Genomic DNA, 15564 nt, shown 5'->3' on the forward strand with positions numbered 1-15564 from the left:
CTTGATAGCTAAATTATTTAAACTACAGTGCATTGGGAGAGTTTGGGGTGTTATTAATAAAGAGACTGATCCCACCCCAAGAAACATACTTGTTTTGTGCTTATATGATGGCTAATGAATGACACATGCTTACTATCTCCACTTACAATGGTACAGGCCTGCTACATGGTCTTAGCCACTAATTAGCACCCTTGACATAGACACAATCCACAGAGTAAAGAGAATGACAAAGTAGCCATTGGCTGATGAACCCCACAGAGGTAGGAGTGAACTAGATCTGCATTCTGCACCCACGAGCAACACAGCTTCCCCTGGGTCCTATAAGGTAATTCCAAGACTGTTTCCTTCCTTCGTGAGGTCCTGAGCTCTTACAAAATAGAGTAACAGATGAAGAGACTTGGGTTTCTATCATGCTTTATTATATTCTTTCAAGAAGACACTGTAATGTCTTTCAGAAAAATGGACACACTTCAGAAATGCATCTATTAAGAATTAAAACATGGATAGCCAGGGCTACACAGAGAAATTTTGTCCAAAATACAAAACCAAACAAAACCACTTTGGGACTGACTATGTAGCTTAATGATAGGCTGCTTGCCTAGCATGTGCAAGATAGGTTCAAATTCCAGGAATACACATACATACACACCCAGAAAAAAGCTCATTAGCACTTGGGTTCCTTTTTAGCACGAGGACAGAGAGTTATTTTACTTTTAACTACCTAAGTGTGTTACGAGCAGTTTTCCCGCCAGCCTGGTCCCACAGCCGCATCAGCCCCAAATCACACACATAGACACTGTATTAGATATAAAGCTGTTGGCTAGCTCTGTCTTAAATATTAACCCATTTCTATTAATATAAGTGTTTCCACATGGTCTTATCTTACTGGAGAGAGGGTCCAGACCTCTTCCCTCAAGTCTCTACATCTTGAATCTTCCCTACTACATCTCCTATAATCCTCCTTGTCTCCTAATCCCGCCTATCTTTCCTTCCTATTTGCCAACTGTGCTTTAAGCATTAACCAAGAGAAACACATTTACAGAATGACATCTCCCATCACGAAATGCTTTACTCCAGAAGCATTTTTTAATTAAAAAAAAAAAAAAACAAACACCAAACAGGGTTTCATGTATTCTAACCATTTGCTTCAGAAATTTTAAAACAGAATATAGACAAATAAATAAGTTATACTATGTTAATGATCTGAGTATAAGCAATATCAAGAACTAGAAATTACCAGGAGGGGGGGAAACAGAAAAGAGCTTGGCAGTGGTGGCACATGCCTTTAATCCCAGCACTCAGGAAGCAGAGGCAGGTGGATCTCTGTATGAGGCCAGCCTGGTCTACAGTTCCAGAACAGCCAAGGCTACACAGAGACACCCTGTCTAAAAAAAAAAAAAACAAAAAACCAAAAACATCAACAACAACAAAAAGAAATTGACTTAATTTTTGCAGCACTGGGGAATCAAACCCAAGGCGTTGTCCATGTTAGACAAACAGTCTACCACTGAGCTACATCTTCATCCCCAAAATGATTAATTTCAGATCTTTAATGTAAATATACTTGGGCTCAATTTATATTATCTAGTTTCACAATATATATTTCCCACTGGGAAAAACAAAAGCATCTGAGGAAACAGCAAAAGAGTCCTTTCTGCCTGTCCTTATACTATTTTATCCTTTACTGGCCCTCTGTATCTGAAAACATCTAATAACACCTCATTAAATCTATACCACAAATATAGTTGATTCCACCCACAGTGGATGAATGCTTTCTAGTCTATTTCTCAAGGCAATAATATGGATTGCAAGTCATACAAATATACTGGGGGATAAACAACAATAGATGCAGACATCTAATTAATAAAGAGCATGTGCAGAACAGGAAAATTCGAAATCCACCTGGGTTAGAGGTAAAGGGTGAATGAACTTCTCTTGCTGAGGCTCAGGTTTCTCTTGATGGGTCTTTAGCGGTCCACTTGAATTCAAGTGAAGAAACATCTTTTCTCTTCCTTAACCAAACATGCCCAGATACAGTTGTTTCTCTTTCCTATGATAGCTGCTGAGTTCTGACTGTGTCAACTGGAGATACCGCCGGACATTGGCATCTTCAAAGAAAATGCAGAAGGCAATTACAAACAGATCATAATGTCCCAATGGGCCAGAGAGCACCTTTACATTCCCAGTTACTTTAGTTCTCTCCAAAATCTGAATGTATCACAATTATTCCATGCAATAAGAAGTTATTACTTAATATGTCACTGTGAATTACTTTGGGGGAGGCAGGGTTCCAGATAGGGCTTCTTGGCTGTCCTGAAACTCACTCTGTAGACGAGGCTGGCCTTGAACTCAGAGATCTGCCTGCCTCTGTCTCCTGAGTGCTGTGATCAAAGGTGTACCCCCACTACTGCCATGCTTATTTTGTTTTTTTGTTTTTTGCTTTGGAGAGTCTTGTATCATAGGCTGGCTTTGAATTTGATTTGTACCTGAGCACCTGATTCACCCAGCTTAAAACTATGAGTTAAACAAACAACATCTCTATAGGTTAGAGCTGGGTTTTGTTTGTACCTAGCCTCAAATTCATGGTCCTCCTGTCTCCACCTCCCTAGTGCTAGGATTATAGGCATGCTTTATTCAGTGATGGGGATCCAGGCAAGATACATCCCCAGTCTTTTTAAAATTGTTTGTTTTGATTTTTTCCACACAGGGTTTCTCTGTGTAGGCCTGGCTGTCCTGGAACTCTCTATAGACAAAGCTGGCTTCAAACTCAACAGGGATCCGGGCCTACCTGTGAGAGTGCCGGGACTAAAGGTGTGTGTCACCTCCAATCCACTGTTTTTTATTTCTATGTAGTCTGCTGTATTGCCCAGACTGGTCTTGCACTTGCAGTCTAAGCAACCCTCCTACCTCAGCCTTTCATAATAGTTGGGACTAGAGTTAGGAGCATTTCATCTGTATATCTGAAGTCAAAAAACAAAAACAAATGGCTCATATACCTTCATTAGCTCATAGTGGCATTTACATTCATTTAAATTAGTGAAATTTTTTGTTGTTTTGTTTTTTTAAGACAGTTTCCTCTATGTAACAGCCCTGGCTGTCCTGGAACTGGATTTGTAGACCTTGGTGGCTTCGAACTCAGAGTGCTGGTATTAAAGGAGTGTGCCATCACAGCCTGTTGAAAAATTTTATTGCACAATTATGTTTGGAGTTCCTCTGCAACTATCCTGCAATAGTTGCTTCAAGAATGAAAAAAGGGCTGGGGGTGGCACACACCTTTAATCCCAGCACTTGGGAGGCTGAGGCAGGTGGATCTCTGTGAGTTTGAAACCAGCCAGGTATACAAGAGCTAGTTCCAGCACAGGCTCCAAAGCTACACAGAGAAAACCTGTGTCTCAAAACACCAACCCCCAACACCCCCCACCCCCTGCCAAAATTAATAATAAATAAATAAATGAGAGAAAAGGATGAAACATAGGAAGCTAGATACAGCGGCCTTTAATCCCAGCACTTGGAGGCAAAGGCAGGCAGATCTCTGTGTTCAAGGCCAACCTGGTCTACAGAGTGAGTTCCAGGACAGCCAGAACCATGTAGAGCGACCCTGTCAAAAATAAAGAGAAAAAAAAAAAAAAAAAAAAAAAAAAAAAAAAAAAAAAAGACAGGCAGGGAGGCAGAGGTAGTGAGTTCAAAGCCAGCTTGGTCTACAGAGCAAGTTTCAGGACACCTAAATTTACATAGATAAACCCTGTTTTGAAAAATAAAAACAATAAGTAAACAAATAAATAAAAGAATAAGAGGGAGACACAATATTCAGTGCTAAACCAAACAACACAGAAACGAATCAGCCATCTGCTACATAGTTTCTTTTCTGTCCTGAAAACCCAGTGCCAAATCTGAAATTCTCCCAGTCAGTGGCTTCTTTTTCTAGGTCACACCTGGAGTTAGTTGAGCTAAAAAATTATAGCTAAAGCAAAGGCCAGCTCCTATTTGGAGAGCAGGCTGAACAACCATGATGGAGTTCATTTACTGGGATCCACTAACATACTCTTTACATGGTTCCTAAGCTGGGTATGTGGCACATACCCATAAACATCAACACTTGGGAAATAGAGGGGAGGGGACCAGAAGTTAAGGCCAGCCAGTTCTAGAAACTGAGTTTGAGATGAACCTGAGCTACACGAGACACTGTCTCCAAAAATCTAAAGAAAGCAAGGCAGGTGAATTACAAGTTCAATGGCAGCTTGGGCAATAGATAGAACTCCAAGCTGGCCAGTGCTATATAGTGTAATTCTGCCCATAAAACCCCAAAATAAATAACTTAATTAATTTAATAAGGACATGGGTATGTTGCAGAATGTCTATGCAAAGATGTGTTGCATTTTGTTTAACATTGTAATGATATGTTACATTTGCTTATGTTGCAGATTATTTATGTATTTATTGTTTTATTTTGTTTTGTTTTTCCAGACAGGGTTTCTCTGTATTGCTTTGGAGCCTGTCCTGGAACCACTTCTATAGACTAGGCTGGCCTCGAATTCACAGAGATTTACTTGCCTCTGCCTCCCAAGTGCTGGAACTAAAGGTATACGCCACCAACACTTGGCATAGAATATTTATTTAACTATGTAAAGATGTGTTGCATTTGTTTGTATTGCAGAGTATTTGTTTAACTATATAAAGATATACTGCTGTTTTACCTTGCCTGCTTAAGGCATCTGATTGGTCTAATAAAATGTAGAACTGTCAATAGTGAGGGAGGAAGTATATGCAGACTGTCTGGGGAAGAAGAGATGCCAGGGGCCCGCCAGCCAGACATGAGGAAGCAGGAAAATAGCACAAAAGCCCCAAGGCAAAATGTCAATGAATAGAAGCAGGTTAAGTTAAAAGAGCCAGTGGGACAGGTCTAAGCTAAGCTAATTCATAATTAACAATAAATCTCTATGTCCTTATTTGGGAGATGGTTGGTGGTCCAATGAAAATTCCAATTACATGAGCACAGCACCTAGTAGATAAAATGTTGAGTATGTTTCCTAGCAGTAAAACAAAAAAGCAGGGAGGGTGACTTTTTATATATACAGAATAAACCAGCTGGGATTTTGCTGGGATGTCACAGGGTTAGAACATCTTCAGGGCAGGCACAGGCTCTGAGTTTGATCTACAGCACAGCAATATAACAGAAACAGGCATAGATATGCCACTGACTTACAGAGCTGGTACAGGGAGTATGAATACCTATGCCTGTTTGAGCATAAATACTCCCAAGGATACAAACAGAACTAATAGTTGCTTTCTGGAGTATTATGGATGAGGTGGTAAACTCCTATCCATTTATTCCTCAGGGAGGTTGGCACTAGGGATGCAGACACAGGCCACCCTGGGTTACGAAGGAGAATCCTGTCTCAAAAGAACAAAACTACAGACCAGCAAAATGTTCCAGTAGGTAAAGATACTTGCTATCCAGCCAGGCAGGCAAGCAGAGGGAGTCTATTCCCAGAACCCACATGGTGGGATGAGAGGCTTCTACAGGCTGTCCTCTGGACTCTATATGGGCTGTGGCCTGCAAATATCCCAACCCCACCACACACACCATAAGTAAACAAAAACAAAGCCCTCAAAAAATGCCACAGGAGTGGAAAACTCGTTCATGTGCATAGTTTTGTGTATATCTTTTTTCCCCCCTCTAAAGACAGGGTTTCTCTTAACAGTCTGGCTGTCCTGGAACTCACCTTGTGAGCCTTGAGCTCACAGAGATCCACCTGCCTCTGCCTCCTGATTGCCAGAATTAAAGGTGGGAGGGTAGCCACCACCACCCAGCTCACTTTCTTAAATATATGAAAGGTCTGCTTTTTAAAATAATATTTTATTAAATCTTTGAGAATTTTACAATGCATTTTAGCCATATTTACCTCCTCTCCAACTCCCCTCATATTCACCCTATTCTTTCCACCCTCCCCTCTCTTCATACCCAGATTTAAATTTTTTCACCTTCTCCCAACCAACCCCATCTAATCTAATTTGTGTTGCTCAGCTACCATTCAGAACATGGCCTGCGCTAGAGTGTAGGTGACCACCTACCAGGGGGTCACATCATTAAAGAATACTGAATCTCCCTCTCCTAACAGCTATCAAATGCCAATAGCTCCTTAACCAGGAGTTTCTTTTCACTCTGTAGACCAGACTCACAGAGATCCACCTGTCTCTGCCCCCTGAGTACTGAAATTAAAGGCGTGCGCCACCATTACCCGGCTTAAAGTATCTATTTTTTTAAAAGTTAAAAATGGGTTGAAGTTAAAAATGGCTCAGCTGTTAAGAACACTTGCTACTCTTGCAGAGGACATGGCTTCAGTTCTGCACCCACACCGGGCCTTGCTACAGGCTGTAATTCTAATTTCAGAGTATCTAATGGCTGCCTCTTTAGACCCAAAGGCACCAGGCAGATGTGTGGTGTACAAGTTCTATCGGAACATAGTCCAAGAACAGGGATTTCTGAGTGCTTGTGAGGAAACTCCAACAAGAAAACAAGGGTCTTGTGATCTCAATTTCTTCTAAAACATGGAATTGTTTTTGGAATGTGCTTTCTTGCCCCTCACAGGTATGAGTTTACTTCAGTTAATTCATTATAGCCGGCTCTTGTTACTTCTTCATATGCCTCTATAGAAAAACATGTTTTTGATTCTTCCTGTGAATGAGTACTTTACTCATGTGATTCTTCTTATCCCTCAGAGTATAAATTGTCTGATGTTATGAATAAAGTTGGCTGTTGGATGAGACCAGTCTACCTCATTTGTAGGCCCCACTCTCCCAGGTTCAAACCATCAAGAGGTAAGCCATATACATGTAAATCACTGGTATATTAAAAACAAAAAGGTCTTCAAAAAAGTAAACTGAAGGTGGGTGGCGGTGGCGCATGCCTTTAATCCCAGCACTTGGGAGGCAAAGACAGGTGGATCTCTGTGAGTTCGAAACCAGCCTGGTCTACAGTAGCTAGTTCTAGGACAGGCTCCAAAGTTACACAGAGAAACCCTGTCTTGAAAGACCAAAGGGGAGGGGGGGAGAGTAAACTGAAAACACTAACTCAACTAAAACTTCCTTTCCATGGGAACCACTTCAATGGGACAGGTTTTTTTTTTATTTGTTCTTCAAGACAGTTTCTCTGTGTAGCCCTGGCTATCCTGGAACTTGCTCTGTAGATTAGGCTGGCCTTGAACTCATAGAGATCCACTTGCCTCTGCCACCTGAGCTCAGAGATTAAAGGTGTGCTCAAACCACTGCCCAGCATGAAAACAGTTTTGTTTTCAGATAGGATCTCATGTAGCTCCCCCCCCCATCATCTTCAGACACTATGTAACTAAAGATAACCTTGAACTCTGACCCTCCTGCTTCTACCTCCCACATGCTGAGATTATAAGCATGTGCACCATTACATATGCTTTTATGCAATGCTAGGGATTGAAGCCAGAGCTTTGTGAGTATTTTTCTGTTGATTTGTAATAGCTGTAAATATTAACAGGCATAGGGCATATAATTCAATACATGATATATATAGTGTGTAATGTCACCACAGCAATTATTGCTGTCAATCCTTCAAGCCTGATCATTTCTTTATATTAACAACAGAACAATTTTATATATGCTCACCATCTTAATGCACCTCTTACTCACCTTTAGGTTGCCTACTGACAGCAGCTAGCAGGTAGTGCCGAGCCTGGTCATAGTCCTGCAGATGGAAGAAGGCAACTCCAGCCCGATACAAGGCCTTGGCATTATCAGGTTGTCGTTCTAGGACTTTCTGACTGTATTCCCTCACTCGTTCGTAGTTCACTGGCTCCATCTGGAGGAGACAGGCTAATGGATCAAGTTAAAGGGAGAGAGAAGGAGGGCTTATAGGCGATTACACTGGCCAGCTCAAGGCATTCCCCAATATTCATTTATTCAATTAATGCTGAAGTGTCTCCCATATTCATACCCTCATCTAGAAACCAGAGATATAAAACTTTTGATTGACAAGCTGTATGAGTGGGTAAACGCTCTTGCCACCAAACGTAAAGACTTGTGTTTGATTCCTGGGAAGGAAAGAACTGACTCCCTTAAGTGTTCCTCTGACATTCTCAACATGTGTACAATGTCATGCTTGAGCACACATAATACACAAAGTTTATTTATTTCATTGTGTGGTGTGTGTGTGTGTGTATCATATGCATGCAGGTGCCCAAGGTGGTCATAAGAGGCATCAGATGCCCTGGAACTAGAGTTACAGCTGATATGAGCTGCCATATGGGTCCTGAACCAAACCTAAGTCCTCTACAAGAGCAGTAAGCACTTCTAACTGGGAAGCCATCTCTTCAGTTTCCATACTTTAAATTTTTTATTCAAAACTCTCAAGCATGGCATGGTAATGCAGCTCTATAATCCCAACATTTGGAAGGCAGAGGCAGGAGAGGGAAGAGGAACCCAAGGTCATCCCCAGTGTGGTGGTTTGACTACAAGTGGCATTTACAGGCCATATATGTGAATGCTTAGTCACCAGAGAGTGGCACTATTTGAGAAGGATTAAGACGGTGTGGCCTTGTGGGAGGAAGTATGTCACTGAGGGTGAACGTTGAGGTTTCAAAAACTCATGCCCACTTCTCACTTTTCCTGCAGCCCGTGGATCGGGATATAGCCCTCAGCTAGCGCTTCAATGCCATGCAGGCCACCATGCTCCCTGCTATGATGATAATGGACTAAGCCTCTGACTGTAAGTAAGCCTCCAATTAGATGCTCTCCTTTCTAAAAATGACCTTGTCACAATGGGCTGTGGTGGCACATGCCTTTAATCTCAGTACTCAGGAGGAAGAAAACAGGTGGATCTCTGTTAGAGGCTAGCCTGGTCTACAAAGCAAGTTCCAGGACAGCCAGGGCTGTTACACAGAGAAACCCCGTTCTTGAACAAAAAAAAAAAAAAAAAAATTACAAGAATTACCTTGGTCATGATATTACCTTGGTCATGATGTCTTTTCACAGCAATAGAACAGTGACTAACACTTGACTAGGTAGGGAATTCAAGGCCAGTCTAGGTTACTATACGAGACTGTCTCTCACAGTCTCCCCTACCTTCTTCCTCCCCTCTCTTTGGTGCTGGGGAGCAAATAAAAGTCACTGTACCTTTTCTGCCCAGTGCTCTGCCCTCACTCCTTGGTCTCATCATAGTTCTTATGCTGCAGCATTATGTGAGGAAGGAACAAGCTATGTTGAATATATTCTATCTTTTCAGCCATAGTACAAAATTAGTGTTAGTCTCCAATTAATGGATGGGGGGGGGGGGGGAATCCAGGCTCAGATAATAAGCAAAACTTCCCCAGGATTTCAGAGCTTGTAACGGAAGGAACATGAAATCTGAACCAAGTCCTGTCATTTGAATTTTTTGTTTCTCACTGTTCTGACATGCATTGGGGTGAGGTGGATCTCATATAGCTTCAGCTGGCTCTGAATTCATTACATACTGAAAGGTGATGATCTTCTTGTTTCTACATACCCACCCAGTAGAATTATAGGCATGCATCAACACACCCAGGGTTTGTTTTGTTTTGAGGCAGTGGGTGGTTTGAAGACGCCTCCACAGTCGTCTATTTCAATGCTTAGGGAGTGTCACTATTTCAAAGGATTAGGAGGTATGGCCTGCTGTGGGACAATGCTTTTGTACACTGTAAAGATTTGTCACTCATATGGGTTTAATAAAATGCTGAGTGGCCAGTAGCCAGGCAGGACGTATAGGTGGGGTGACCAGACCAGGAGAATTCTGGGAAGAGGGAGAGCAGACACATAGTCACCAGCCAGAACCAGAGAAAGCAAGATAAGAATGCCTTACTGAGAAAAGGCACCAAACCATGTGGCTAAGCATAAATAAGAATTATGGCTTAGTTTACATTGCAAGAGCTGGTTATTAAGAAGCCTGAGCATCAGGCCAAACAGTTTATAATCAACAAAAGCCTCTGTGTGTTTATTTGGGACTAATTGGCTATAGGACTGGGTAGAACAGAAACTTCCATCTACAGTGGCCTTGTTGGAGGGAGTGTGTTACTGGGGGTGGGGTTGAGGATTCCAAAGCCCAAATTAGGCCCACTGGCTCCCTCTCTTCCTTCTGCCTTCGGATCCAAAAGTAGAACTCTCAGCTACTTCCCAGCACCCGTCTGCCTGTACGTCACCATGCACCCTATCACGATGAAACTATAAGACAGCCCCCAATAAAATGCTTTCCTTGGTAAGAGTTGTGGTGGTCATGGTGTCTCTTCACAGCAATAGAACACTAAAACAGTCAAGTTCTCACTTTGTAGCTCAGGCAGTTCTGAAACAGTCTGTAGCCCAGGATGGCCTCAAACTATAGTTGCTTCTCCTGCCTCAGGCTTCCAAGTACTGTGATTACAGTTGTGTCACCATGGCAACCTCATTTCCAAAGACATATTAATTCATTATTCTCTTGACTGACTAATGGAACCCAGAATAATCTTGGTTAGGAAGCAATGTTCAAGACAGTGTTCTGCCTTAAAGAAGAGCTCAGTAGACTGATTGACTGCCTGGCACACTTGAGACTCTTGAATTCAATCCCCAGCACCATCAAAAATAAAAGTAAAGGAAGTGGAGTGATGGCTCGGTAGTTAAGAGTACATATTACTCTTGCAGAGAACCCAAGTTTGGTTTTAAGCACTCACACTGGATGGATCACAGCCACCTGTAACTACAGGCCCAGGGAATTTGATGCCTCCTTCTGAACATTAAAGGCATCTGCCTTGACATATGTACAGACCCATATATACACATACACAAAGACACATAATTGAAAGTAAAATAAATAGCCTAGTGTGGTGGTGCACGCTTTTAGTCCCAGCACTCAGGAGGCAAAGGCAGGCAGATCTCTAAATTTGACGCCAGCTTGGTCTACAGAGTGAGTTCTAGGATAGCCAGGGCTACAGAGAAACCAAGTCTTGAAACCCCACCCCCAATATAAATAAATATTTTTTAAGTAAAAAAAGGGAAAGCTATATCCTATTTCACAGCTATTGGAATTAAATATGTTAAAATTAAATCATGCTCAGGTGGCCAAGATTCAGGTACAATGGATAACAATAACAAGCTTGGACTATGCTTGCATCCCTGATACAATACCAGCACACCAAGCAGGCTTTACATGAGGTATTCTGCACAGGTCAATTAATCCAGCATTTTAGCTTCGATATTTTAACTGATAATTATTTACCTAGCACTAATTATTCTCAAATATTAGACTAAGGAGTAAAAAGAACAAGGAAGGCATTTTGGTGATTATTTAAAAATATATATATAGATACATAATATATATATATACATATACAAATATATATATTCTTATGTGTATGAGTATTTTGCCTCTATTTATGTGTGTGAATCATCTGTGTGCCTGGTGCCCAAGAGGTAAGAAGGGGGTGCTGTATTCCTTGGGACTGAGTTACAGATGGTTGTAAATTACTATGTGGGTACTGGGAATGAAACTCTGATCCTCTGCTGCAGTAGCCATTGTTCCTAACTACTGCGTCATCTATTCTAAATAATCCCCCTCTCTCTGTTTGATGGGTGATGTGCTGAAAGATTTCAAGAAAAATACCTTTCAGTAATGCTGGTGTTTGGTTGAGGTACGAGACCCAGCCAACAACACACAAAACAGAAGATTTTTTTTGGGGGGGGAGGGGTTTGAGACAGGGCTTTTCTGTGTAACAGCCCTGTCTGTCCTGGAACTCGATCAGTAGACCAGGCTAGCCTGGAACTCAGAGATCCAACCGCCTCTCAGCCTCCCAAGTGCTGGGATTAAAGGTGTGTACCACCACCGTCAGGAGGAAACTCCTTTTATAGACTTAGAAGTCAGATCTTTGAGCTTAGAGAAGGATCTGAGTTTAACAGCTTAGTAAATGATACAGATATAAGCACTAAATCCTATTGTCATACTCTACCTTGGGGCCCCAGCTATGAGGTAGGATTTTAGCAGCTCAGGGAAAGTACTCTAGGATATAAGGCTTGACTGATCTCCACTGGGGTGGCAACTGAGATCAAGCAATGATTAAATAATGCCAGGGTGTGCCTAAGTGGGAGGAATATACAAACAAACAAAACTTTAAATAGCCTTTGAAGAAAACCAAACTGCTTGAGAATGAAGTTAAACTGTTGCTTGATTACTGAAGGCTTCTCTAAGAAAGTAAATTTTATTTATTTTTAATTTTCGAGACAAGGTTTCTCTGTATAGCCCCAGTGGTACTGGATTCACTCTGTAGACCAGGCTGGCCTTGAACTCACAAAGATCCGCCTGCCTCTGACTCCTAAGTACTGAGATTAAAGGCATGTGCCATCCATTACACCCAACTGGAGGTCTACCTAAGCCACAGAGTGCTTGCAGCTGGCTTGCCAGTAGGATAGAACATTCTAACTCAGAGTCTTTAAGGTGGAAATGTGCTGAGAGAGATGAGTATTTGGAGGAGTCAGAACATGTTAGGTGCTCCAGGCAATATCAGAGTGGATTTCCTCTTAAATGTGCCAAGCAGACAGAGAGTTTGGGTAGGGACATTATTTGACTTCTTTATCTGTAGAAGTGAGATTATGAAGTATCTATCAAAATTAAAGCTTGTAAAGATGAGGAAGGTTGTAAATAAACTGTCAAATACATCATGGGTATTTAATAAATGAGCCCTGTCAATTCAGTTAAAAAATTGTTTTTTTGAGATTAGGGAGATAAGGTCTTACTATATAGCCCTATGCTGGCCTCAACTCCTGATTCTCCCTCCTGAAGAATGGCTGAGAGTGTACACAGGTGTCACCACACAGTTTCTCAAAGCGTCTTTATGAGGCATCTGTGAAGCATTCCCAGAGCTTCTAGACAGTGCTAAGAAGCAGTGCCTCTCTTTGCTCCAGCCAGGAAGTAAAAACATTTATTATAACCACCCATCTCCGAAACTCCAGTGTCTTTGATTTTGGCCAATTCCTTAGTACATTTTCATTTTCTGTTTTAATAGAGCACAGTGTCTTGCAATAAGAATGTATGCTCTAGGAATTAAGACTGTCTGGGTATAATTTTAAATCCACTTGTTGCTAGATTCCTTAGACTAGTTTCCTTAGACTAATCTGGGAAAACTGTGTGACACTTAACATAGATCAATGTGTATTGACCTAAGCAGCACCTGTCACTACATGTCATAATTGTCACATCTATGAATCCTATGTAACCACACTTTCTCAAATGGAACATTCCAGGACTCTACCTATTTCCATTTTCCAATTTATCCTTACTTGTTTGAGGCAGTGTCTTACCATACATTCCAGGCTAGCCTGGAACTCAGACTCAAAATGTTTAGTGCTGATATTGTAGGTTAGTGGCACAGCTTTTGAAGCCACTCTTCTACTTGGACTTACCCAGTGCTGGAATTACAGGTGTAAAGCACCAAGCCATCTCACTTAATCTTCTTTGTAGTACTTACTGTCTGGTATACTGTGTTATTTCCTTTGTTTCATGAATATAGGGTTGTTATCTGTAGTGTTATATTGCTAATCCTCAGCACTTAATAACTGTCAATCAGAGTTAAGTTAAAACAGCTGCTGTGAGGGGATGGGCTATGCATGCCTTTAGTTCCAGCACTCTGTAGGCAGAGGCAGGCATATTTGAGGCTATCTAAGCTGGCCAGGGCTATACAGACTTTGTTACAAAATAAACAAAACTATCATAATTACTATTATTTCAGTCTAAAAGTATTGCTGGATACACTGGAAAAAATACCGTTACTTTTTATCATAACTAATGAGTATTGTAATTTCAAAAATTCTTAATGCTGATATTGTAGGTTAGTGACACAGCTTTTGGTTAGCATGTACAAGGTCCTCCCTGAGTTGCACAGTTCCACTCCAACACCATATGTATGTGTACATGCAATATGTGTGTGTAGGTATATACATATTTAAGTTTATACATATAAATTTAAAGAGTATTCTATAACATATATACGTATATATATCGTATATATCATATATACGATATATATATGTATATATATATATATATGAGTATATGCTTGTTTGTTTATTTGAGACAGGGTCTTTCTATGAAGCTCTGGCTATTCTAGTTCTTGCTATGTAGACCAGGCTGGCCTCAAACTCATAGAGATCACAAAAATATTTTAAAATAAGCAGCCAGATGCAGTGGCTGGCACTTATAATATCAGCACTTGGTAGCCAGAGGCATTAAGACCGCCAGGAGTTTGGAGCCAGCTTGGTCTACAAAGTTACTTTCAGGCCAGATTGGGCCACATACTGCATCTGAAGAAAAGAAAAATGTTAAAAAGCAACCAGCACGAAATAAAAAGCTCCTGATAATATATATAGCCTCAGTTTGCACTGTTAAAATGTCTTTACTATACTGTAAATTGAGTTAATTAGTTCAAAGTTTGATTTGTCTATCACAGAGAATAATAAAAGTTCTCTTATCAATTAGGTTAATTCTAGCAGAAATGTGAAATGTTCTATCTTCATACAAAGTCATCTGGAAATGGACCCTACTAGTTATCCAATGTCCTTGATTTCTAAAAAAAAAAAAAAAAAATTATACAGTCAAGCACAAGTGATCTACACTATTTAGAGCCAGTAACTTGTTTCCCAAATGTTAAATTTCCTTTAGACAAAGGCACAAGGCACTTTTTTTCTACAAAAGACAAAATGTTCTAAAGTTAGCAACATTCCTCCAGATAAATCCACTGCTAGTTCCGCCCTAGATCCACTAGATCAAAGTTTCGGGTATTAGTGCCAAGGAAGTAGTACTTTTACAAACTCCAAGTGAGGTTTGAAAAATCCTGCCTGCTTAAGAGTTCTCTTCAGATTGGAAACAGATTTCAGTTCATTGCCGAATATCAGATGACAGCAAAGATCGTATTTTTCTTCTAGTGTTCACAGGGACCGATAGTGCTGTCTTTTCTGTTTGTTTCGCCTTATTTATTGAGACAGGGTTTCTCTGTGTAGCCCTGGCTGTCCTGTAACTCACTTAGACCAGGCTGGTCACGAACTCACAAGTTCCACCTGCCTCTGCCTTCGGAGTGCTGTGACTGAAGGCGTGCGCCACCTCTGCCTCGCTCTACCCACCCTCCAGCCGCCGCTCTTACCCGCTAGGTTGTTGTAGCAGTCTGTCTGGGTGGTGTGCAGTATGTTTTCTTGCTCTGGCGTGAGAGCTGGGCCCTCGGGTCCTAGATTGGGTATCGGAGAAGGCAGACTTGGATCCAGACCCCGCAGCTGAAGAAGAGCTCGATGGTACCGACTCACAGCTTCACGGTACTTCCCTTCCCGGTAGCGCTGGTTCCCTTCCTCCTTGAATAGCTGAGCCTCCTGCAAGCGCTTCTCCATGACTGTTAGAATTGCTAAATGAAAGATCAAAAAAGGCCGTGGTGTTGAGATAAAAAAAAATTATTGGTCTGGAAAGTCTACGTTGTAAGCAAAAAAAAAAAAAAAAAACACTCTCCTTTAAGACGATTTGAGCTTTGATGTTTTTACTACAGTCCTATCTATCCTGTTTTCGATTTCCAGAAGTTC

General features: G+C 41.2%; 1 protein-coding gene across 1 annotated transcript; it reads right to left on the reverse strand.

The window, feature by feature from the left end:
• Window positions 1-397: 397 nt before the first annotated feature.
• Ttc9c (tetratricopeptide repeat domain 9C) lies at window positions 398-15444 on the reverse strand. Its single transcript, XM_051193886.1, has 3 exons — window positions 15141-15444; window positions 7660-7842; window positions 398-2108 (listed from the first exon to the last, which is right to left on the reverse strand). The coding sequence occupies exons 1-3, from the start codon at window positions 15376-15378 to the stop codon at window positions 2014-2016; spliced, it is 516 nt and encodes a 171-aa protein (XP_051049843.1). The 5' UTR covers window positions 15379-15444; the 3' UTR covers window positions 398-2013.
• Window positions 15445-15564: the final 120 nt, after the last annotated feature.

Source organism: Phodopus roborovskii, unplaced genomic scaffold (genome assembly GCF_943737965.1).
Source record: "Phodopus roborovskii unplaced genomic scaffold, PHOROB, whole genome shotgun sequence".
Classification (NCBI taxonomy): domain Eukaryota; kingdom Metazoa; phylum Chordata; class Mammalia; order Rodentia; family Cricetidae; genus Phodopus; species Phodopus roborovskii.

Excerpts from the sequence above, each read along its gene's own strand:
- Ttc9c (XM_051193886.1), bottom strand. The coding sequence starts at position 15,378 with ATGGAGAAGCGCTTGCAGGAGGCTCAGCTATTCAAGGAGGAAGGGAAC. Across the intron at positions 7,843-15,140 it reads CTGCTACAACAACCTAGCGG|CCTGTCTCCTCCAGATGGAG; the intron begins GTAAGAGCGGCG and ends TTGATCCATTAG. Across the intron at positions 2,109-7,659 it reads TGTCAGTAGGCAACCTAAAG|ATGCCAATGTCCGGCGGTAT; the intron begins GTGAGTAAGAGG and ends TTTTCTTTGAAG.